At 42.4% G+C, this 25,990-nt stretch overlaps 2 protein-coding genes across 10 annotated transcripts in view; one reads left to right on the top strand and one right to left on the bottom strand.

Moving 5' to 3' along the window:
* elp4 (elongator acetyltransferase complex subunit 4) overlaps positions 1-12,485 on the top strand; it is a 56,238-nt gene extending 43,753 nt beyond the window's left edge. Inside the window, exon 10 of one of the 2 annotated variants that reach the window (XM_086185635.1) lies at positions 11,360-12,485. In XM_086185635.1, the coding sequence (XP_086041761.1) occupies positions 11,360-11,488 (129 nt within the window). In that variant the 3' untranslated portion in view covers positions 11,489-12,485. The remainder of the gene's footprint in view (positions 1-11,359) is intronic. The other variant, XM_086185616.1, reaches the window with a different exon arrangement.
* A 4,233-nt stretch (positions 12,486-16,718) lies between these two features.
* Positions 16,719-25,990, bottom strand: part of pax6b (paired box 6b) — a 36,092-nt gene continuing 26,820 nt past the window's right edge. For 6 of the 8 annotated variants that reach the window (XM_086185540.1, XM_086185546.1, XM_086185577.1 and 3 more), the window contains 10 exons: positions 24,218-24,348; positions 23,892-23,927; positions 23,591-23,806; positions 23,235-23,400; positions 19,961-20,119; positions 19,155-19,237; positions 18,916-19,066; positions 18,201-18,313; positions 17,815-17,956; positions 16,719-17,160 (listed from right to left, as the gene is read on the bottom strand). In XM_086185540.1, coding sequence (XP_086041666.1) covers positions 17,075-17,160; positions 17,815-17,956; positions 18,201-18,313; positions 18,916-19,066; positions 19,155-19,237; positions 19,961-20,119; positions 23,235-23,400; positions 23,591-23,806; positions 23,892-23,927; positions 24,218-24,348 — 1,283 coding nt within the window. In that variant the 3' untranslated portion in view covers positions 16,719-17,074. The remainder of the gene's footprint in view (positions 17,161-17,814; positions 17,957-18,200; positions 18,314-18,915; positions 19,067-19,154; positions 19,238-19,960; positions 20,120-23,234; positions 23,401-23,590; positions 23,807-23,891; positions 23,928-24,217; positions 24,349-25,990) is intronic. The other 2 variants (XM_086185570.1, XM_086185586.1) reach the window with 1 other exon arrangement.

Here is a 25,990-nt window from a genome sequence, read left to right as displayed (position 1 = left end):
GCCCCAATCTGGCAGGCCGCCCATTTCCCAGCAAAACGCCTAACTCGGCATCAGGGAGAATGAAGAAGCTGATAGTCACATTTGGAACGCTTTCCAATTTAGTTTTTCTTTTCAACTTGCCAGCCCTCTGTAACCATCTCTGTATGTTCTTGTACTTTATATTTTAAATTATAGTTCGTACTACATAATTGGACAGTAATTACACACCGTCAAACTAATATCCTCACTCATTAGTCTCCTCAAGGTTTTATGATCAAAGGTTTGTAATAGATTAACCTTAAAATAGATTTATAGGTTTCCAGACGCACATCCAGGAATTTAAAGGCTATAGAAAATGACTGAAAACTACATTTAAGTAAGTCAAATCCAACTTTTCAGTATAGTATTTGGACACTGAGGGAGATCCTCACCTCAGTAACCATGTCCTAACGAATATTTTCGAGGTCTTGTCTGTTTTCATTTGCATATGGATATTCAGGAATTCAACTGTTTGCCAGCGCACCTATGATCACAATGCCTCTTTTTTTTTTCCCAAGCATTTGGTCATGTGTCTTGTTTTATAATCCAGATATTGTCTGCAGAGTCACCTCTTTCAGGGGTCACTCGCAGAGAGGGACATTAAGCACTCTTTTCTTGGATTTTTAACTTTTAGCGTGCATCCTCCCCAGGCCCTGGCTCACTTTGTAATGGCTTTAATAATGCGTAACAATTAACACTCAGCCAGTGCTCTGGGTTATGGAATGGCTGGTGGGTTCCAGGCTAAATTAGAAAACACAAAAACAAGAATCCCCATCACCCACAGTACTTCCAGGACCTTGGGGTAATGGGGAAAATGGAAGGTGGTGAATTTTTTGACAGGGCAGCCGAGGTGATGTCTCATTCCCTCTGACATCTTGAACACCCTAAAGGTGGCTTTGCCAACAGTCTACCCAGGAAGCACCTCACCTAGCCGTGGTTAAATTTACACAACCACCTGCCCACGGGGAGTGTTCTAGAGATGAGAGCAGAGGTGGAGGTGGAGGGAGGAGGGGTTAGGAGACTGAAGTGTGTCTGTATGTCAATTAATTAAAAGCATTATTATGTTTGTTTAATTCCGTGGAGTACTAATTTACTATTTAATTCACTGTAGAAGGTTTCCCGTGTTGTGTTTAGTATTTTGTCCCTCTTGGCTTGCCTTTCCTGAATATACGTTTACATCTGGGTGGAGATCATTAAAAGGTCACATTTGGGTTTCCAGAGTGTGATAAGAGTTCAGTAGCTTCGTGGAACGAAACACTTCAGTTCCAGTCTGCAGAGAGCACGACGGCACCGCTGTGGAGGAGTTGATGATCATTTCTGAGTGGCAGTGGTAGATAGCGGCGGTGACGGTTTTATTACATTTGAGTCATCGAGTGTCATAAATTTCAATCTTACTCAACAGAAGAAAAGTAAATTCCTTAGCAGGTCAGATATGGTGATGCAATCTTTTAAAAAAAATTAACAACAATATGGTTGTACCCAGTTAAAACGTAGAAAAGACAACAAAGAAGAAATTTACATTTATACACTCACATACACTAAATGAACATCAGAATGGGTTTTTAAATGGTTTTTTTTAATCTTGACACAGATGTCTTATATATATATATATATATATATATATATATATATATATATATATATATATATATATATATATATATATATATATATATATATATAGATAGATATAGATAGATAGATAGATACAATATCTGGAATGAGCAGTGAGCATTGCTTGGCCCAGTTTTCTCAAGTCTTTTTTGCTTTTTTGCTGTTAGGGTTTGATGAGAAAACCATGTAATAAATGTCATTTATAATTTCTCCACATTTTTTCAGAATGAAAGACTTTTTTAAAATTCACAGTTTACACATCTTTTTCAGTACTCGCATAATAGAAAAACTTTTTTTTTATACTGATAATATCAATATGGGTAAATGTTAGCTACCAGCCAATCACTTGTAGAATATCAGCACATCAGATATTGGAAGAACCAAGTATTACTCCTTTCATATAATAAAATTTAGTATTATTATTTTCATAATCTACAGTCATTAAATTACTGTTCAAGCGACTCAACAAAATCTCAACTGGCTATAATAACAGTTAATAACTGAAGGTCAGTTGCATTGCAGGGCACTTTTATTCAACTGCATTCATTCACGCTAGGTTTACCTAATATTCTGGCAACTGAGGGGTTATCACCAGTATCTAGCTCTCAAGACAGACAGTCGAATAGAAGGATAACAATTCTAGATGCTCCCCAGTGGCAGAGTTCAGGCTGTTTGCCTGTGGGCTGCTGTGGAGTGAATGGCCTTAGAGGCTCTAGGCTGGTCGATGTGTGGCCCGGCTGGTCCAAGTCAGCAGTAATGACTGGCTTTGGCCAGCATGCCTGTTAATGTGAATGGGGTTACTCTGGGCAACACCTTTTCAGCTGGGTCCTATGAAGTCCCCAGTATGGTGGTCTTTGTCCGCACAAGGGCTGTCCTCTCAGCAAAAAGGGCTCCTTTTTTGTGAGGACTATCAACTGGTGATGGATTATACCCACCCCCCTTTATTCATTCGGGCAGACTAACAGACATGGATGCATGCAAACATACACACACACACATACACACACACACACACACACACACACACACACACACACACACACACACACACATATACACACTCAAAGCAGGCACCCTCAAAGACACCAAAGGTATTACAAGCACATCATCACATTATCTTAGACAAATGGGTCTCAGATGGTTGAGATGCAGGCACAGATGCAGTTTCTTTTCTGAAACACTCACAACATACCAGGCTTTCATTCTGTAAGTTTGCTTTCACATCCATCAGACATGGAGTGCAATTTTCTCTTCTCTTCCTTTTTCTCAATCACTGTTTCCTTCCTAATCCCCACTTCTTGTAAAATATCTGTGAATATTCCTATTTCCTCCTCTGCTGAATGTCATCCACTTTATAAATTCAGGTCGACTTGGAGGATTTCTATTAAATGAACTTGCATACTTGATCCAGCACAGGCAGTGAGTTAAATATCTATCAGGGCTGCTTCTTGCAGCATCTAGCAGGCTAAAATTAGAGCACTCTGTCAGTCTTTTGCTTTAACGTGTTGTAAAATACAATTATTACAAGTAAGAAAGTGGTTGGGGGATCTTGGACCTGCGACGAGAGACATAACATCATTATGGAAGACGCTGAAATATATAAAGTGGTAAATGTGTTGTTCTGATGTGTGCCATTCAGTCAGGGTCCTCAGTTAGCCCAGCAGACTGTTCCTGTGTGAGAGTGATTACCCTCACTCTTCCCAAGGGGTCAGCCACTTACCCAGGCTGACACAGTAACCTCCAGTCGACCTTTAGCTTTGCCAAATGTTATGCCTGTAAACCACATGAACTCTGCAACCCCCCAAAAAAATGAGGTAGAAATAAGGTTTTGTGATGAAGAGACGACATGTTTTGGGAAACCTTAGTTGAACTATGCTTCCTTTGTGCACTTGTGTTGCAAATACCTCTGTGTGACACATGCACAGGCGTGTGTGTGTGTGTGTGTGTGTGTGTGTGTGTGTGTGTGTGTGTGTGTGTGTGTGTGTGTGTGTGTGTGTTGGGCTGGTTTCGTAGATGGACGTGTGCACTTGTAGACTGAGTGCAACACAGAAAAAACCATTAATAATCCATAACAAAATATCCTTTGTAATGCTCTGGCTTTTATTTTTGGTGGCAGACTTGAAGGAGCTCGTAAGGAGGAGGATCTTCAAGGAGGGAATGAACATTTTTTGAAATACTCTTCCTTTCTTTTTGGTTTGTTGTTGCCATGAGGTTATTGCGCGACTCGGAGACTTCACAAGTTCATTGTGCTCTGGCAAGAAAAGATTGATGCAGATTAATCAAAGCAGATATAAAATGTTAATTAATGAATTGAAGAGGTGTTTGTGAGTGTGTTTGTGACTCCAGCTGGACACATTAGCAAAATAAATCATCCTGCCTTCATATTTCATGCAGAGGCTTCCTTTGCCGCTGTCTATTATTGCAGCTGGTTGTAAAAATTCTTTCATAATCCTTCATTGGTCACTTAAACTTTATTTGTAAATTGTTATGAGACATTATATGATTCAATATATAGAAGAAATTTACAAATTATATTTATAATTCTATAAGGAAACAAATAATCAGAGATGCAGACTACCACCTGGTCATTGATGTTCCACAGTTTCTGGTGGCCACTTTTCTCCTTGTCTCTTAGCAAGGCTACATAGTAATAAAGGCTACCAATGCAATAGTTAAAGCCATCTAAACAACAGGGTCAAGCAAGTGAGACCAAAGACAAGGCTAGAAAGACAAAAACCAATTAATATGCACACTTGCCTCCAAATGGACGGTTGGGGTCTACTTGTTGCGTGGGAATAATTAACATGATGCTCGATTCTTCTCAATGTCCTAATCTGTTATAATGATGGACGACCTTCAGAATATTCCATTGTTAAAAACAACTCAGTGGCGATAAGAATTTAGAACAACGCAAACCCCTGATTTAATGCACGCACAAGAGTGCAGTATTAACCTTCTTCTCAACATTCAGCAAGAAATCCCCACGTTAGAAATGTTGAGGTATTCCTTGAAACCCTTGTCTGTACATGGTGAAGCGTTTATTGTGTTGCAGAACAACATCAATTGTAGTCCAACTTTATTTCAAGCAGTGGTAAAAATTCAAACTTTATTTATGTAGTACCTGATCAAAAGTTATTTACAAATCGGTCTAGAACCATACTTTTTAATTTTGTTGTTTTGATGTGCTTTTTTAATGTGAAATCTCTCTGAAGTGGGATTATTAGAGCAGGGCATCTATATAACACTAGAAAACCTACTCCGACTGAATGTGTCAGTGATGCTTTAACCTGCGGACTTTCATGGTTTGAGGGGTAAAATGTGTGTTTGAGGGGTGGAGGGTACAAGAGGTCCCCCAGATAGGCTGTCATAACCCATGTAGCCGTGCTCTTTGCTATGGGCCTATCTGTAGTGAAGGCAGCACTTAGACATGTTTGTACTCTACGCCCTCTATCCCTCTCCTCTCTCCCTAGGCACCATGTCACTCCAGGGGTGGACCAGCACTCCCTGGCTGTGCCCAAGTCCATAACACCAACTAAACCACCCCCCCTCCCCTTACTACCCACAACTGCGAGGGTCAGTGTGCCCTCGCCTCCTCACCCCATAACGCCCACAGTCCATACCAACACTGCCCTCCAAAGAGAAACAAAACTGAACTGAAAAGAGACAAAATGGCCTCACACTGCTTCTCCTGTCAAAGCTCTTGACAGGCCCAAGCGGAGGCCCCCAGAGGAGGACCTCAGTAGAAGATGATGACGACAGAGATAACAAGTCAAGTTGTTGTGTTACAGCACACTTACACTTTGGCCCTTGTTTGTCCATTTGGTTATTCAGAAGCATCGCAGAGCTAACTGATTACCATGCATGTCATGTTTAGTAGCATGACAGATACTTTCAAATGCTGTTTTACATCAGTCCGTGGAGCGTGAAGGGTAAGTGAGGAGCTAGCTATTCAAGAGAACAGGAATAAACATTCCATTAGGTATTAAAAAAGCTTCAAATATTGTCAGCGAGTCAATTTCCTGTTTGGACACGCTCACTTATAATGAAATTCAGTCAGTTATTAGTCCTTTTGCATTCTTCCAGTGTTTGGGAATATAATTACACTCAAAATGCTTACTCATCCCTCTGACTGCCTGCTGCCTATTCTGTCAGATGCATTAGCCGTGAAGCAGAAGAGGCGACTTGCCTGTGTCTGTATCCGTCAGTCCGTCCAACTGTCTCTCAGATTATCCCGGATTAGGCTGCAGGTGACACAGTGAGCAGGTGACCATCAGCCAATTACCGAAAAGAAACTCAAGATGCAAATCCTGATTGCTGAATTATTAAACGACTCGCTTTCGTTTGCAAAACAAATTGATTATTTCTGAACGCAATGCATGACAACAAGGTACTGCAACTGCAAATGTGTGCATTTCTTGTCACAAATGTTATAGTTGACTAAATGTTTGAGTAACTAACTTCATCATTAATCTACCAGTGAGGGTTAAAAGCAAGAGATCCAATACTATCACAGTAAGGTGATATAGAATTTATTTGACATTCAAACATGAAAAGTAATAAGGTTGTTTCACAGAAACGGAAAACTTAAATAACAAACTGAAAGATGAAAACTTCCTCCGTCAACAGGTTATTCTTAGGGCAAGGCCAGGGATCATGTTGCACTCTTTGTTTCCACAGAAAAGGAGGAAGGGAGAGCTTCTACTTGGCCTTTGTTTGGTGCAGGGGGGCTTGAATTACCAAAGTGATGGGGTTCATGCTGATGATTTTTTTTTTCATTAAAGGTAGCGGAAGTATTCTCTGAAATGGCCGGCGTAAATGGGATGATGGCTTGCTTCTCCAATAGAAAAGGACATTGCCTCATTATGTGGGTTTTGGTGTGCTGGAGTTAATTCTCTTTCCTATAGATTTGGCAAGTGATTTCCCACACAATGCAGTGTAATCTTATAGGTGTAAGGGATTACGGCACTGGGAGGTGGTTTAACTTGGTTTAGGGACTTGATAGACCAGCAGCTCTGGGAAGTTTCGACCAATTTCAGCAGTGAAATGCACAGCGAGAGTTTTTTAACCCTTGGCTGATTTTAGGAATGGGAATGGAAATGAAGGACAGTGACCCGGTCACTGCAGAGACGTAGACATTAGTTTACAGTGAGTGCAGCTGTGCGGCTCAGGGAGATTGAACTGGCAAACTCTAACGTAACGACTGTCCATGAATACTGGACAGCCGGTGGTATGGAAATCCTTCGAAACTGTATAGAAGAACAGTACTATCTTACTCGTGTGTCGAGTTGTCATTTCTTAAGTGATTGCAATGACCTCAGCTTAGTGACACCATTCAGCCTCATGGCAGTATCTTTCAGGAGCTTATAATATGCTGACCAAGCTACAGCAGTGATTGCGTTAAGTCTGTGTTTACGGTAAATATCGTGTCACTTCCATGAGCACGTTCCAACATCAGCTAATCTGATTTGAACGGCCAGACCAGTCGTCATGTGTTCCAACAAGGTGTTGGGTTTCCCATAGTTCTAAGCTGTACAGTGACATTGGCCATTTGAGAGTGTGGCTAAAACTCTATGGAAGAAATGACTCGTTAAATTAGCACCTAATGCTCCAGTCATTAGCAAGCTGTTACCACCAGTGGAATGCCTTTGATGGTGCTGCTTTGTGTGGGTGGGTTCTTTCTAATCTCCGGTTGAAAAATTAGTCAGTTTAAATCTCAGAATATATGCGCACTAACATGCTGTAGTAATGCTCAATGCTCAAGCATGAGAAAACTATGAACAGCTGTGATTTCATGCCTTTTCTGACCCCTGTATGTGGAACAACGAGCAGCATGAAACACCATATTCCTTAAGAAGCGGGTCTTTGGGGTGTTTGGTAAGCTGAGGGGAATTGTCCATTGTGGGGTGATATTAGTAACCCTCTTAGGCAAAGCTAGTCTGTGGGCTGGCCCCGAGGGCTCATTTCAAGTGCTTAGCGCTTGTTTGGAGCTTTGTCACCCGTCAGCCTGTTGCCAGCATGGCCCCGGCCCCTCTGGCTGTGGAACGGAGCTGAACCACAGACCTTTACCCCTTCCCGCCACTAGGGAGGGAACACTGACATCACAACTCTTAACACACACGCATACTCACACTAACACTGTGCCACACATCTATTTTCACAATCCCCCCCGCGCACCCACCAACACACCACAGCCAATGGTCTATTTTCCCGCCGTACACTCCCATCCAACACCCCCAACCCTGGTCCCCCCCCCCCCCCTCTCTCTCTCTCTCTGTCTCTCTCCACCCTCATGAAGGTTGCCAGGCAGCAAAGAAAGACTTCTCACTCACATGCACCCCACTATGCCTCTGAGGGTTTTCCGGATGTCCTTGTTTACATCATGGAGTGTGCAGGTCGTTGGGAAGCAGACTCGGAGCCTCCCAGACGATGTCTGTCCAAGTCAGACACTGACCTCCATTAAATTGGTGTCAATGCAAATGTTCATGGTAGCCATGTACTCGGCCTATCTTGTCAGCTTAGGCCAGCAAGAAACAGTTCAAAACATGTTTGATATGAAGGCAGTGCCGGACAGAACCAGTCCACCGTGTTGTACCAGGAAGCTTCAGACTTCACACATCAGTTACTACTTGGAAATCTCTGCAGAAGGAAACTGGAAGTTATCGCTGCACCTCTGGTTGTTCAAAAGATTGCCGTCTTATCAAATGACTTTCTGGACAAACATCTAGAAACTTTCTACTGAAGACAGTCAAAGGAACTGCCTGCCGCTCCCCTCTGGTTACTGAGCAGCAGCCGACAGACATGAATGAGCTTCCACATGAGAAGGCCGCTAGATCACTCTAGCATTACCGCAGTGATCATTCTACATTTAAATTCACCCAAAATCACAGCCTGTCTTTACGTGGGATGATTAGATCAGACGACCACAAGACTGAGCTGTAATAGTTTCAGTCCGTATTACAGGCTCATCCTATCACTTCACAACAAAACAGAGAAATAAATCATTCAATCTCACTTCATGGGGAACTCAACTGTATTAAAATTCAGTGCATGTGTGAGACGCAGGAGAGAATAGCACATTACCTCGTCTGTTTTACAACTCAACTCACAGTTGGCAGCAAATCCAAAATGTTTGCGGAACAAAATCCCTCCCAATTCTGTTACGATTTCTGACTGAAGTGCACGACTATTCCAAACTGTTTCTTAGACACTTTTTTGGAATTACTTCACATTGGCATTTACATAAAAGTAGTTTAACTGGATTACAAATAAAGTTATTAGGGCTCTGATAGCCTGAAAGTGTTGTGGGCTCTAATATTTGCAGTCACTGATGTCTGAAATGGTTGCTGACAGTTACTAGGTTGTCTTTCCTCTCTGTGTGTCAAACCAATCGATTGGTTTTGTCTACTCCTCCCTCTAACTTTGATGTTACCATTGATCGTTCTCATCTGCCCTGAACTCAAAGGTTAGAGGAGCTGAGCTGCACTTCTGGATTACTTTGACCTTCGCTCTGCACATGCTCAGTGGGTTCAAAAAGCCCAGAGCCAAACAGATACGAGGTAGCCAGGACCGTGGGTGCATGCGTGACAGCCAGACAACGGTGTAATGTCTTTTTTTTTTTTTTTACTCACCCACTGAGGATGATGTATATGTGATTGATTTTTCTTCTACCCCTCTCTCTACCGTGTTTCCGCTGCAGTGCACTAAGCAGGACTGAGTCCAGGCTTGATCAATGCATTGTTTTTCTTTTTCAATTACACTTGACTGAGCTAAAGACACGAAAGGTTACACAGGTGAGGTCTGGCAGGGCTGGAAGCTGAGTAGGGCCTTATGAGTTTGCATGGATGTCTCAAGATTCATTCATCATTTTACGACAGAGGATTGTAGATGAAGTTTTTAGGCCCTGTGTGCTGCTCTCAAAAAACGAAGTATATTGATGGATTAATGATCAAAATCAAGATGTTTGTGTGGAAGTGTGGAAGAGAGAGGTAAAAACAGCTTGACCGAATGTTTGTCATATTTATCGTGTCAGTTTCTAAAAATATATGCGTTCTTGCATGCTCGGGTGGAGCAGCAGTCTATTGAGTTGCTTACAGACAAGGGGGTCCACAGGTTCGGTTTCCTTAGACTCCGGCTTGATTAGGCACCAGTACAGGCAGAACCGGGCGTGTCAGTGGGTGGGATGCTGGATGAGGGTGTGTGTCCTGGTCTTTGCACTAGCGCCTCCTCTGGTCAGTCGGGATACGTGTTTATGGGGAGAGGAACTGGTGATCCCCGTACACACTATGTCCTCCTGGTGAACTCCTCACCATCAGGTGAAAAGATGTTACTGACAACTCCACATGTGATGGATGGCAGTCAGCAGAGCAGCAGGAGCAACAACAGGGGCAGCTTAGTGGTGTGAACTGGCAAAAAAAAAAAAGCTTCCTAATTGATTTGGTGCCACAAAGTGTAGTTTATGCTTATGATGTATCCCGTGTCTGTTTTCCTAGTGGGAATCTTCAATCATTGCCCCTGTAAATCCAGTGTAACCTTAGCTTAGCCATCCCACATTAAATTATAGGTCCTTCCCAGTGTCTCAGTAGTCACCTGCCCCAGATAATCTGCTGGGCTGCTTAAAGACTGCTCCTCTTGTTTCAACACACAAAGACAGCGAGGAGACTCCTTGAGCCGCTCCGACCTGTTAGCCACAGTAGCGCGATCAAAAGGCTTCATGATCATCAGCGATGCGAAAAGAAAACATTCTGCAGTGTACATTTAAAATGTTTCAACGCTCTAAATCCCTGCAAAAACAGTCCACCGCACAGGAAGGAAGTAGTTTACCCTAGAGGGGTGAAGAGTGTTGCGTCGCCCTGAATTATCTCGTAGTAATGACGCCGTTAAATCCTGTACCCAAACACCTACTCATTAGGAAAAAGATAAGTATCTGTGGGAGTGGAGGGGCTCTCCTAAAGCTGCATGTCTGGAGGGGGTGAGGATGCAGTGGGCAGGGAGGGTTTAGAGGGCTGGGCTGGGGACCAAGAGGTTTCAGATGTCATGGCAGATTCTTTCAGGGACAAATTACAGGGTTTACCTACTCTTGTACCCAGCATGCCTTTATTCTGATTTTCCTCACTCAACCAGCATTGTCGGTGCACACTTGACTCTGGAGATGCTTCACCTCCTCTCACACTCGCAGCACCTCTTGGAGTGCCATTGGCGGCTTTTCTGGCTGCTTCTGAAGAGAGCGGTGTTGCCCCTCTTAAGCTTTTTAGCAGTTAGCGTGTTGGTCTTAGAGGGCTTTACATGAGTGGCCCTCATTAACCTCTTAGCGTCTTTGTGCTCCGAGTTGGCACAGGGCTGCTCCACAGATAAGCTTCACTATGAAACAAGTTACTCAGCTAAAAGACTTGATTCTAATGACTAATGCCCTCACTTCACAAATGCATGCTGTTGTGTCCCGTGCACAACTTTTCAAAACACACACACACACACATACATATTCCCTGAGATGTAACAGACCTAAAGCTCTCTGAAGCATTTAGCAACACGCTAGCAGGTTTCCTCCACGCTGCCAATGCTGAGGGGAGTGCTGAAGCATCTAATGCAATTTCAACGCAACATGGCTCTCCGTGAATAAACACCACTGAAGGGTACCATCTACTGTATGTTGATCCACTGAAGTGCTTTCTTTTTTTTTGCCAGCTGATGTAATAATCCTGCCCCCCCCCCCCCCCCCTGATTTCTGTAGAGACTGCATTTGCCTCCAGACTTGTCTGAGACGGTGAGTCGGGTGAGCAGGGGGGAGCTGGCAGGAGCGACCGTGGTGGCTTCAGCCTGTGGCTCTGGCACTTCCGGCAACAAGCACCTGGATTTTTAGAGCTCCAACGCAGTCGCCAACGGCAGCGGACACCTGGAATGCTGCAGCGTTGCCCTCTTTACTGTGGTGACCATGTTGTTCTTTCACCAACATGACGTCAGCTGTGATAACCCCGGCAGCCATTACCACCTGCCAGCTGACCCAGGCAGAGGTGAAGATCTAAACATCCACACTCATCACGGACGGGTTTCACTCTCAACTTCAAATCCTTTATATGTTCATGCGTTATGCACTTAAAGTTTGTTTTTTGGTTAATAAATGCACATTTTAAGCGGTCGTGAGAACTGCATTCAGCTTGTGTTTGTTGTGAATGTTTTACAAAGAGGTAATGGGGTGCCGGAACGATGGTAGAACGCCATTGCCGTTAACGCAAGCCCGTGATTTTGCCAGGATGAGTGACAGCTACTCAACCCAGTTAAAGCCAGGGTCAGGTTGTATTACTCCATCAAGGAGATCATGTTTACTGTGATCGCTGTCTTTCTGTTTGCGAGATCCTGTAAAATCTATGCGGCTCACTTTGACCAAACTTGAGTCAAGGAAGAACCACTTGGGTTTTTTTTGTAGATCCAAAGTATAACAACAACAAAAAAGGATTTTTTGCTTTTTACATAATTTTTTTTTTTTTTTACATTGGAGTTCACCTTGGCATGACATCATCACATGATATTACATCATTTAACAGGGCCTTTTGTCCAAAGTGACTCACAGTTGCACATTTCGGCGGCGGTGGAACCAGCTGTCCATCATGTTCTTCATCACATTAGACCTCCAAGTGGAGGGAGGTGTTTTTAAGCTGAATTCCATTTTTGGGTGGTCGTTCTCTTGCCTCTTGGGACTCTTGTTTACAAGCAACAAGAAGATATTTTTAAGTCTTTATGGACTCGTAGTATCAGCATTCAGGATTTGAGTTAAACACAAGACAAGCATGAACTCCTGCTCTGCGCCATCGTGTATTACAGTCTGAAGGTACATTATATTTTCTATCACAATGAAATCTTCTTTTGTTAAGTCAAATAAAATCAAAAACACAATCTGTTGTCTTCATTCCATGTTCACTGCAGCTGGCGTGAGTGTGTTGGGAGTGACTGAAGTGTGGCCTGCCTCCCTGGTTTCAGGTTCGAGCGGGGAAGCCTCCCTCTGAGCCTGAGACTGCGCCGGTGAGTGACGTCTACCTCCAGTAAGCTGGAGAGTTGAGAAGGAATTTGGGCAGAGGGGTGGGAGAGCTGGATTTCTGGTGGAGGCTTCACACCTCGTCAGGCGTGTTTGCTGGATGAGCTGCTTTGCCATGACAAGCCCAAAAGAACAAATTAGGTCAAATGATGACATGGAGAAATACACGAGGATAAAAAAAAACAAAAAACCAACAACATGAAAAATTAAATATCTCATATGAGTTACCCTTCATCTGCTGTTGGGTTCGCTTAGAATATTTTGGCCGGTAAAACTGGCAGGATTGGTAAGCATGTGCAGCACGTGTTGGGAGAGGCTTGTGTTACCTGACAGTTTCATGCATGAACAGAATCATCTTATATCGGGTGCATGAGGGAGAGATGACACACACAGGTCACTTCTAGAGGTGAAGGCAAGCCTGTGTTGTCGAGATGAAAACTGTTATCCAAGTTATTGTTGTTGAAGAGCTGACATATTCAGGGTGCACTTTTAGGGTAGCTTAGAAAACAAAAAGATTTATTTTGGCGTTTGTTTATGTTGCCGTTCTACAGGTGTGTTGTGTTCGGGGGGGGGGGTTTACTCTTAAAATGTTTCTGCATCAGCTTCACTTTTTGCTCCATCAATTCAGAAAGTGAGTTCGTTGCAAAAGTTGAGAAATATCAGCAAAGTTCCTCGTTTCATTTTTTTGCCACTCACATAATGATGGAGGCGTTTCCCACTGGTAGAATTGTGGAACTCCTGCTATTAAAACTAAGAGCGCTGCACCAATGGATCGATCAGCTGATTGAATGAAAATGAAATGCCAACAAATCTGTAACTTGATTACTTTCGTCAGTCTTTTTTTTCAAGCAAAAACGTTCGCTGGTTCCAGACTTACGCTGATTTTTTTTTTTTTTTCCTTCTTTTGTCATTCGTAACAGAAAATTGATCTTTGGACCGCTGGATGGACACAAGAAACGATACGAAAATGTCGCTTTGAGCTCAGGGAAATTTTGATGAGCTTTTTTCCAGCCTTATTGACCCTTCATAGATAGAATGAAGGATTCGTGGAATAATTGTGAAAGTTAACTGCTGTTTAACCGAAGTTGCAGCACTAATAGCCCAACGCAGTGGTCGTCATAGTGCATTTTCAGTTAAGATATAAAATGTCTATTGTCCTCAGTGGGATAATTTATTTCAAAATTTTCCTCCGCCATTTAATTTCAACCCCTAATTAAAAACTAGACATAATTTTTGATAAGATTTAAAAAGCAAGGGGGGGGGTAGGATTGTGAAGAAAGAATGTCCTCATAAATGTTCTTGCTTGAAACTCAAACTTATAAACGGAAGAAAAAATTTGAAATGATTGTGGATTTTTTTTCCCGGTTTGTACCCTTTTTTTCATTAAAGTCTTTCCTATATACTTATATAATGTAAATTATTTGACACATTTGACATGTTTTGTTTAAACATAAGACATGAAAACAATTGAAAAAAGGATAACTGAGTGCAGCAGAAGCACGTCATTTTGTTTCTGGCATCCTTGCCAAAGCTTTAGTTGTTTTATTGCAGTTGCAGCATTAGTGAGAACATTTTTGTCCATCGCTGCATGTTAGAGGCCTGCACTTGTATGTGTGTCATTATAAAATGAAGTAATAACACCTGTCAAATACACAAAGGTCATTTATTGATTTCTAATGTTGGCGAGATTGATCTTCCATACACTTGGACGTTACGAGCTTGTGTGTGCTGCTGTAGAGGTTCCGATTCCCACGTCGCCTTTAGCGTCTCATTAAAAAACAGATGAAAAGTTCTCAGAAACTTTCACAGGAACTTTTATTTCCTGACTTCTTTCAGAGCGAGAATGACTCTTGCAGCTTTTTATCCTGGAGCTGTGTATTATTTAGACTTCCACTAATTGGAGTCTTTCTTGCATTTTGAATCTCCTTTCTCTGAAATTATTAATGGTCCTCTGTCTCGGTGCAGACGTCTCATCCGTTCCCTCTTCCAATCCCTGTTCTCTAAAAACGTAGTCTGCTGTGTGATTAGAAAAAAAATTAAAAATCGATCCCACAAACCGATAAAATTCAATATTTCGTGAGATGTGTGAATTAAATTAATCACTTTAGTAAGCTGTAAGATATTCAGTGGCGCTTCATGCTGCGTGAGTGCTATCTGACCTCACTTTCCTGAACATCCTCTCTTTTTACATGGTCTGTCTCTCTCTTGCTAACACACCCCCTCAAATCCTCACACACACACACACACACACACACACAACCCCCCCTGCTGAGGCAGCAAGTGAAGCAAAATAACTCACTCTGCCACACAATCGCTCCTCTGCCTCGCTCTAGGCACTGACTGCTTTATTTCATGACTTTTTTTTCTCCCTCTGCCCTGGTCTCTGCTTCCCATTGGTTCTGTATTTTTTTTTTTTTTCATACCATCGTAACTCTACCAAAACAAGAGCCAGCGATGGTGAATTGCTTGACCTTTCTCATTGTGTGGTGGTGTTGTGCTGTGTGGCCGGCGTCGAGCTGGTTCAGCCTCATACATCAAGAGAGGTTTGTTATTTTGGACACCTTTGTTTGGTGGGAATTGGAAGTGTTGTCTCTGTAAAACAAGCCCTTGTACTGGCATTTGTCAGCATTAGATTTACAAAAGTTGCTTTTACACCGGACGCATGATATCAAAATTAAAAGCCTCGCAGCAAAAACACACACTGTATTAGACGCAGCATTGACCAGGCAAAAATATTTCTTTAAGACACAATTTTACTGTACAAAATGTTTTATAGTTTTCACAAAATACATTTAGAAAGCTCCATTTTAAATAAAATTAAATTGAAATATTTAAGAGACAGCGTGTAGACGTTTTATCTCAGAAGCATTGCTCAGACGTAAACCCAGTATGTGTCCATGTTCTACATACACACTGAAATAAAAATGCAAAACTCAAAAGAGCATGACAGATGATGCTAGAAAAACCCTCCCATGGTCTTCAATTATAAATAAGGACTGCGGGATTCGACTGCAGTCTTACAAACTCGAAGCCAATGTAATTGAACAGAACGTGTTTACAAAAAAGTTTTGCAACACAAGACTAATATCTTTAAAAAAAACAAAAAAAACATTGTGTACTAGATGAAATACAAAGGCTTTGGTCTGTTTTACAATCAACAATGATTAAATCTGATATGTACTTGTAAACAACTGCCAAACACTTAAGTTTAAAACTCTGTCAAGCAATGTTTAATCATAATTATAGGAATTAAATATTTCTAGTTGCACAAATTTTTTTGACCATAGGACACTATAATACAACTATACCTAAGAGACAAATTGTACCTGACCCTAAAGAAATGTAGTTTATGATGCATGGAACATTTATAGAATATTCTTGGGGTTATAAATGAAATCAACTTTTATTGGAGAAATCTTTCTGGAAGATTTCTAGGGAAGACAAGTACTTTACATTTTGACATAAACAAACTGGATTATATCGAAGACGCCGTCTACCATTTACAGACTACAGGTTTTGTTTTACACCTGTGTTCCACATTTAATGTTCCCTCGGTGGTAACCTAGAAGTCAATCCAACCACCAAAGCAGAGGTCCGAGTTGTGTTGCATGTCGCACCGTCTTTGCACACTTTTAGCAGTTGATAGTGATCCTTGTCGGAAAGAGCCAGCAAACGCAGGCCCGCTCATCTCATCTGATCATGAGGGGAGTCACAGCCTCAGTGGGTGGATCGAGCTTCCTTTGCCAATATCCATCCGTAAGAAATAAGACCAATATTTTTTTTTTGACACAGTAAGAGTCTTCCCTCCAGCTTTTTCGTCTTTAATGATATGCAACAGCGTCCAGAGACCATGCAAAGGCTGGTAGAAAGTCTCGATATAAGCAGATTAAAAGATAGTCATGGCAGAATCTCTCAGGTTCTCCTTTCTCAAACAAACGCAAGACCAACATGGTTTTCTAGCAGTCCATCTATCAGTACTTGATCTTGGTTTTTCATATTAACATACAAATGGCCATTTACTAACACACCAGAGAAAAAAGGAAACAATGACTGAAGTTGGAAATAGAAAAAAAAAACTGAAGTTTTTTTTCTTTTTTTGTTCCATAAAAATTTAACACCGGGCACTTTACAGAGGTCCTTTTTTTTTTTTTTCATCCTGTCTTTCCATCGTTGTTCTCCCTTCCAAGTCCTCTTTTGAATGTGCCTAGAGCTACAGAACAGCACACAGTCCCACTGGAAAAAACAAAGCCCAGACATCCCAAAGCTCTCTCAGAGTCTCTCTCCTTTCTTCCCTCCTGTCCTCGCCTCTTCCCGAACCTCTCTCCTTCTCTACTCTCCTGTGCCGTGTATGTGTGAGGAGCACTGCCGGAGGGCCATGGTGGAGTGGGTGGTTACAAGGTGAAGTAGCTCTTTTCTCTACTGTAGTCTTGACCAGTACTGAGACATGTCAGGCTCGCTGCCTGGGACTTGGACAGGGACAGACACTCCAGGAGAGATGAGTCCTGCAGAGACAGAAAGGAAATGACGTCATTTAAAACAGAAAGAATGGAATGCCTCTTAGAAGTGCTGAATTAGATGAGTGTATGCGCCATGCACAGTTAGTGTGACAGCTAGCGTTAGCAGAGAGCACTGTGCTTTAAACGCTTGCAAACAGGTAGATGAGCAGTGGGGCTGCGATGAGTCACAATGCTCCTCACATGGTTGCACAGTAAAATGCTTGCAAGCTCAATAAAATTGAGGCTTTGGCAATGACATTTAAACAGAGAGTACAACAGCAAATGAATCAAATTAATTAGCAATTTAGCACAGAGGAAATGTGGTTATGCATGATTAACTCTTCATGACTCTAACCGGTATATATGGCTCTCAGTAACAGCACCCTAATGGGGTGGAACTAAACTATGGGCTGGAGTCGTGGGATTGACATGATGGCGAAGAGCGGCGATGAAATTAGCATGCAACTGCAGGAGGAAAATGATATGAAATATAGAGATCCACAGACATTAAGAGGATGAAGTTTCTTCAATAGAAAGGAAAAGATGCTGCAACCCATCATGAAACAAAGATGACTATGTAGTACCCCCTAGTTAGGAGAGGTGGCAGATGTTTCAGTAAGTGTGGATTGAATGTTGGTAAACAATAAACTCTCTGCCTACCTGTTGAGGTGGTACCAGAAGTGGTCATTGATTGGCTGTTCATATGTGCCTGCATATGAGGGGGCGTGTATGTTTCGTAGCTCCGCCCGTTCACAGGCGGACTGGTAGGCAGCATGCAGGAATAAGAGGAGGTCTGGCTGGGCTATAGATGGGGAAAGAATGTTCCATTAGCTTAGCCAACCATCGTTCTCAGCTCAGTGTGTTATACTGTCTGATTTAATTGGATTTATCTGCTATTCTCCACTTCAAAATGAAGGGGGTTGTGTTTGGTTCCTCTCTTACAATCAAATCAAACATCGCGAAAAATTTGTCACTATATTAACGTATTTAAAAATATATAGATATTGATATATAGATATAGATATATTGTGGCTTATTGAACTTACTTGCATAGGTAGATTGTTTGCCATGGTGAAGCTGGGCATGGGGGGCAGCGCACTGTAGGTGTTTGTGAGTGCTGAGTCAGGTCTACCCAGCATTGACCCCGAGGTGAAAGACACTGTGGATGGAAAGAAGAAACGTGGTTTAAAAAAAAAAAAAAAAACACACACAGTCAGAGTCCTCCAGCGTGTGTGTGTGTGAGATCATCTCATTAGAAGTGCACGCACAGGATGATGCCTTATTTGACAGGCTGATAGGCCCGGACAAATACTGAGCAGTGTGTGTCTCAGGTGATGGACTTGTGAGCAGAAGCTTCAGCTCAGTAATTACTCAGACAGTCAGCTGAAGAGTTTAGCTCAGTCATCCATCACAAGGAAGCTACTGGAGCTTCTGCACTAGAGTGCACCATCAGCCAGGAGTCTCGTGCATCCACAGAAAATATGGTATAGATAGATAGCTAGATAGAGAGGGATAGATTTATTATCTATGTTCTCTCACACGTATCAATCTATATTTTTTTATGTAGCCCTCTACTTAGTCTGGCAGTAAGTAAAGCCTGATGGCAATTTAATAGATGTCAGGCTACACTGAGGGTTAAAAAAATCCAAAAAAGTAGAAATTTGTACTGGAGAACTAGTTAGAAATGAGGCCTGTTGTCATTCTCTGGCTGATGGGCAGTCATAAGAGTGTGTGTGTGTGTGTGTGTGTGTGTGTCCATACCCGGCGTGGTGGGCTGTGGGATGGCCTGGTACACGCTGGTGCTGAAGCTGCTGCTGATGGGAATGTGACTGGAGGAGTTGTTGGCCTGTCGGCGCTGGTTCCGCAGCTTCTCCTCTCGCCTCCACTTTGCTCTTCTGTTTGAGAACCATACCTGCCATAGAAGATCCACGTTAGCCGTCACACGTCTCTTTGTTTTTTTGGCTTTTCATTAAAGGCGAAAGGTAAAGAAAGATGCTCACTTGTATTCTTGCCTCTGGCAAGTCGATTTTCGCCGCTAGTCTCTCTCGTGCGAAAACATCTGGATAGTGAGTTCTTTCAAATTCTGCAGCAAGAAAAGAACATTTGTCAGGGAGCCAGCAGTAAACAAGGTCATGAAAAACCTGGATAAGTCATGGAATTTAAAAGTAGCAATTTCAAGGCCCGGGAAAGTTTTTGAAAAAATAAAGTCAGAAATTTCGGTGAGAAAAGTCATGGCAATTGACAAACAGCTTCATATTATAGTAAATGTTCATTTAAGATTGACGGGGGGAGTCTCTCTTGGTTAATGCTGAGTCACTTGAATACGGGTTTGTGGTGTTTCCAAACATTTCAGGGTTTATTTTTAAATGTGTAAACAGATGCTTCAGAGTGTGTATGGTCATGCTAATTCATCTCAAAGGTGCGGACAAGTCATGGACATTTATTGGTTTAAAAAAATGTGTATTTTGCAGTAAATTCCATGCTTTAAAACCTTAAAACAAGAATGATCTGACAGTATTTAAGTCACTTTTATTGTGTTTTGATCTTTTTTTTTTTATTGGGTTTTTACCATTTAACGTAAATCACTATGATTTTTTTATCTTTGAGAGATTTTATATTAAAAAACATTTTATTTACAGGTCCTTATTAATCCAGTATGACAAGCCGGGTTTTTGTTGCATTTCTAATTTACCAGGATCATCATGGGATGTGTCTTTGAATATAAACGGGGGGGGGGGGGGGGGACACAACATTTTTAGAAATGATAAACAGCAGTGATGCATCGGTGCTTGAGTGATGGTTGGACCTTTTTCCAGAGCTTCAATCTGCTCTTGTGTGAAGGACGTGCGATTTCTCTGCAGTTTTCTCTTCAGCTGCAGTCGCATCTGCGTCTCCTCGGAATCTTCACCGTTCGAGCTGATTGAGTTTGTGTTTTCTCCTGCACCGTCTTGTTGTTGGCAGCCATCTGCGACCAAAAAAAAAAAAAAAAAAAAGTTAATTGAAATATACATTCAATCAAGATAATTGAATAATTAATTTGGGGTAGCCGTGTAAGAAGACCGTAGCTAATTGTACAAACGGCGGAGCGACATCATTAATTAAAGCCCATATCATGCTTGATTTAATTCAAAATCAGAGGAATTATTGTCTTAATGTTGTCAGATTACGCCGCCTGTGTGAAAAGCAACAATATCAAAAGGCCTTTAACTGTTTATAAAATATTGTGGGAAAAGCAGGCTGGCTCCGCGTACTTATCGCTGCGCAACAATGGCGTGTGTTCTCAAAAGGTTAAGAGAAATGTGACAAGATGTGGCGAGCCTCTTTTCAGAGCCTATGAAATGTATTAAAAACCCCAAACTCTCCAACCACCCCTCCTGTTTTTTTTTTTTTTTTTTAGGGCAGAGTAATGCCTCAATGGTGGTTCCCATATGGGCGTTGGTATGGCCATTGAGGTGACCACCAACTTCTGAATAGCAGAAGACGCTTTTCAGAATGATACAATGCCCTTCCAGGAGTAAGGGAAACCATTAAACTATGGACACAGGCAGGGACGAGCAGTGAGCCCTCGGTGGGTGTAATATATGGGAGGGGGGCTATTGGAGGAGATGACAAAAGGATCCTCTCTCTCTGGAGGCGCGCAGGCTATAGTGCTTTGGCATTGTGCGCACGAGGATCCCAGTCAACAGAGCTTTGAGTCCAGTGTGTTAACCCTTATCCACTACCATCATTAATCACGTCCCCCGGCCAGCTACACGCCAGTCAGGATTTCTGTCTTCAATTGGAAACAAATGAGTGAGGAGAGAGCATGCAAGCCCCCTGAACAACCAAAATAAGGCCAATCTATTCACGGCTGCTGCTTGTCCGCGGTGGGCCCAAAGGCGAGGCTTATCCACTAATGTCTGTCTTGTTGTTGGACATCATTATCACACCGAGGAGTTAATGCGAAATTAAGCAGGGGCTGTTTTGATTAGAGATATGTAATATTGAACTGAAAAGCCACGACACCGGTGCCTTGCTCAAGGGTACATAGGTGGAACAGGTGCGGAGGCTGTGCAGCCTATATATACACATACATATATATACTTATACATATATATATATACACATACACACACAGACACACACATATATATATATATATATACACACATATATACATATATATATATGTGTGTGTGTGTGTATATATATGTGTGTATATATATATATATATACACACACACACACATATATATATATATATACACACACACACACACACACACATATATATACATATATATACATATATACATACATATATAGATGTAATTTTTATTACATGTGTACAAAATAAATTAGACATTTAGAAGCTGTGTCTGAAATAAACTCTTCCTGCAGGCCCGATGGGGAAAAAAAGTATTGATTGCATGGGAAGGTTTACTGGAGGAAAACCTGATGTTTCTTGACAATTTCTCCTCCTGCTGCTGCTGCTGCTGCTGCTGCTGCAAAAAAGACAAAAGTTTTCCTCTATAGGCCAATAGTTTGTATCTTTGTTTCTTCACTCCGGATAATCCATAAAAAGGAGTGAATGTGCAGCTATTATCCGTCTGCCAGACCCGGTGACGCTGGGATGGGATTTGTTTTCTTTTATAAAAGCGCTGGGAAATAAACTCATTCTTTAGTATCACGATGTCTCAACCAGTGAGGCGGAAAAGCAGCAGGAAAAAAAAAAAAAAAAAAAGATACCGAACCAATTGCGGCACCTTTCAGCCGCTGAGACCGGATCAAAACACTCTTGAGAAACCGCTTAAAACTGAAAGAGAAAGTGAGAGACTAAATCCTATAGACGGGATTTAGAGCCATATAGGCCGCGAGTGAGAATGAGAAAGAGATAAAAGACGAAATCGGTGAGGAGTTTTTATTCGTTCCTCTTTGGATAGAGTTGTCTTCTTTGGGGCCCTGTCATTCTCCATGTATCCTTTATGTCTGCTTACTCGGCTGTCAGATGGAAAACATATTTCCATTCCCCGGAGAGCGCGCTTTCATTGGCGCTTTTACTGCGTTAAAAACGCAATCACCACATGCTTGTTAGTGCTCGTGTTATTAGGGTTATTAGAATTATTAGTATTATTGTTATGTGATTGGAATTAATTGCCTGTAAATAACGTTTAAAATACTACAACTACTAAAATGCACTGTTATTTAAAAAAAAATAATTGAATTAAATGGAAAACTACATACATTAATAGTAATAATTAAAAAAAAAAAAGCATTTGCCGTTAAAACGATCGTTTCCGCTTTAATGCTCGTTAAAAGCCCACGTGCCCAAACGGTCATTACAAATGCAAATTATTATTTGCTTCGACTAAATTCCACCACTCGCGTTCCGCTTCTCTGTTTAAGCAGAAACGACGATTCTGGTGATTTAAAGAGGGATTTTTTGTGTTTTGTTTTGTTTTTTTAAATACAGGAACGGAAGAAGAGGGTCTTGTGAGGGGATGAGCTGAGTGTCTGGCCTGCAGTTGGCCGACAGGAAGCCTCTGAAGTGGAACATTTCCACCGCAGCTTCAGCATCTCCACACTCCTGCATGTTGCCATAATGAGAAACAAAGCCCTCTCTAATGAGCAATTACACGTAGCGCCGAGCGTTCCCATAACCAATCATTGCGTGTGAAGGAAAACATTCCTTTGTACTAATATCCGCGCACACAGCTCCCCGGCTCTGCTCCCCATCAGGAGGGGAGGAAAATGCAGGCTGTTGGATGGACACCTCTGCTGAAAGGACAAGCCGCTGTCACGCACATCCATGTCTGGGACAGTGGAGGCATTCAGGCTGCATGCATGGCCTTTGGCTTCTCCTAATCGTCGAGTCTTAATTGGGGGTCTTGTTCAGGGCATCAAAGCATGCCAATTCCTGCAAACACAGCCGTGGACCGGAACCACTGCAGTACTGGTCACATTCATCTGCTGGACTTTACTAACACGCTGTTTTTCCCCCTTCCCTTTCTTTCTTTCTTTCTCCAAGAACCCGAATCAGCACAGGCAGGCGAGCATGCGTCAAGGTGTCTTCATCGCCGCTATGTGATAATGAGGCTCACCTTGGTTGGGCTGCCCTGGCACTGATGTTCCGGGGTACCAGCCGGGCCGGGTCCCCCAAGTTCCTGTCTGACCGTTGAGCATTCTCAGCTTGTCATACATGCCATCTGCGCCCATCTGTTGCTTTTCACTAGCCAGGTTGCGGAGGACTCTGTTTATCGATGACACCTGAATGACAAATCACATATGATGAAAGTGAGCGCTGGTGTGTTTGTACGCAGGCGCAGAGATGATAATAAACGTGCACTAATGACTTATTTAATTGGACTGAATGCTTGGGTGCTCATCTCCCCTTCCTTCACTGCATGAGAGGAGAAAAAAAAGAAGTCATTTGGCAAATTAAATCATGCGCACTTACACTGGGTATATTGTCGTTGGTGCAGATGCCCTCCGACAGGAGTCTGTCTCGGATCTCCCAGGCGAAGATAGACGGACACTCCCGCTTGTACTGCGCAATTTTCGCGACCACCTCCGGTGTGGCGACCCTTGGCTTGCTGCCGCCTATCGCTCTCGGTCTTATGGAGCCAGTCTCATAATACCTGCCCAGAATCTTGCTCACACAGCCGTTGGAAACCTGAATAGAAGACAACAGACACAATTCACATACATTATTTAGGACTATTAGCGGAAATTCTAAGATGGCGTCAAATAATTATCACCTTTTCACTGTCCAGCACTTGGACTTCATCATGGGTCTATAAACACAAAAAATATGCCTTGAATGGTATATTAGGCATTTTGATAAGAGCAGGCAGATTATTATTACTTTCTGTCGGCCTTGTTACATGTCCAGTAATTCCTACTGAATTTAATTCATTTTACTGAATTAAATCAACCATTTAGAATAATACCATGATGTATTAAATATCGTTTGCACACTAGAGTTTTTTTTTTTGGGGGGGGGGGGATCAGCTTGTGTGCGTTGAAAATAAAGTCTGGATAAAAACCTGTTTTCCGGATCAAAAATGAGACGAGTGTCTGTCACCTGCAGTATCCTGGAGATGTCGCAGGGTCGAGCGCCACTGTGTGCAAGTTCAACTATTTTCTGCCTGGTGGAATCCGGCAGCGGTCTACCGTTTACAAACACACCACCAAGCTGGTTTACGCCACTGTGACCTACATGGAGACAGAAGCATCGTGGTCATCGCACCGTCGTAGATACAGCACATATTTTCATTTTATGGTAATTAATAGCAGATTAATATGAAGGAAGCAGACGCTTTATTCTAGTTGTGGTTTTTTATTATACTTAAACAAAAGGTTCTTACTGAACTCGTGAGAATAGTTTTATTAAACTCTCATACGGCTCGGTACAATCCTCTTTGAAGACCAACTCAATGAGACATGCACGTAAACTAAAGCAAAACCTCTCAAAACAATACGTCCGATAATGAATAAATAGATATCCTCTTTATTCTTGCAAGCTTTATAATAAAAAAATAACTAAACAGGTAGGAAGTCAGTCGCACCGTTATCCATCCCTTCAGCTGCGCAGCACCAAGTTCAGCACCAACTATCATCCAAATAATAACCAGCATAATAACCAGCAGCACGGACCGTCACGCCAAACACAACTGGAAATCGTGCTGTAAAGCAGGTTTCATTCAGTAGCATCACAGCTGTTTAGAAAGTCAGAGTCAATCCTGGAATCCCAGGGTCAAAAAACGCTGGAATTACGCACCCATCGGACAGCCATCACATTGGAAACTAGCTCTGAAATCAGGGGTTATTTTTAAATTAAATAGCAAGCTTTCCTGTAAATTATCCTTAAATTGTTGTGCGTCATCTCTGCAAAGGACAGAATAAACCCGCAAACCTGCAGCCAAATGGGAGAGCTGGCTCCCCGGAGTGCCTGAGCTGCTCTCTGCGTCTCCGCTGCCTTCCCCTGCGCTGCCGCCCGCTACATTGACTCCGGGAGCAGAGGCTCCTTAGCAATAAATAAGCTCCAAATATAGAAGAGGGGGAAAATATGATGAGCCTGCCTGACATTTGTCTTTAAAATAAAGCTAGCTGCACGTCAAGTTTGAGCTTAATTTCTGGGAATAGGCGGAAGTCGCCTCGGATCATGCATGGAAGGCTAATTGAAAAGATCAGTTGGAGCACTTGTGGCAGGCATGTCACTTTATGACACCGCTCCGCTTTTGAAAATCGCATCGTCACGACAAATAGTAGCATGATAAAACGACCCTTTCTGTCTGCATTTGGATATCACTCAGACAAAATTGGACGCTACTCGTTTACCCTCCGAGGGAGACTTCGTTTTAAGGTGGCCAGGGGCTACGCGCGGTCACACAAACGAGGGCGCGCCTGGATTCTTAACATATTAAAAGTGACATGCAGTCCCCCCCCCCCCCCACCCTTGTTTGTATTTGACAACAAATGCTCACAGCCACTGCAGTCCTGTTGTGTGCAATCGGTGGGCGTCTTTACTCTGAAATATGTCACAGGACTCTGCTTTTCTTTAATTTTTTGTTTAAACGGTCAAAATTGAGCCTGAGTGCTAATAAAGCTGTTTAACCAGGTAACACAACCCTTTTGTCCGCTACGTGTAATAATCTTCCTGCGTGGATCTGATTGATAGAAGGCTAAATCCATTATCATCCCTCCTGTTCTTTGGTAATTCCAGGATTAAGTGGAATTAATAGAGTTCTTACGATGAAATTGGCCTACACCCGCATTAAGCAGCTCTGCTCTGCGGGCTTTCCAGGGCTGCTCCATCGCCTCTGATTTATAACTATCATATAAATCCTCTGGATCG

The sequence above is a fragment of the Aulostomus chinensis genome, chromosome 2 (genome assembly GCF_037954235.1).
Source record: "Aulostomus chinensis isolate RoL2024-O1b breed Wild chromosome 2, RoL_Achi_v1.0, whole genome shotgun sequence".
Lineage (NCBI taxonomy): Eukaryota > Metazoa > Chordata > Actinopteri > Syngnathiformes > Aulostomidae > Aulostomus > Aulostomus chinensis.
The sequence above is the reverse complement of the archived record's forward strand: the minus strand, read 5'-3'. Positions and strand labels throughout refer to the sequence as shown.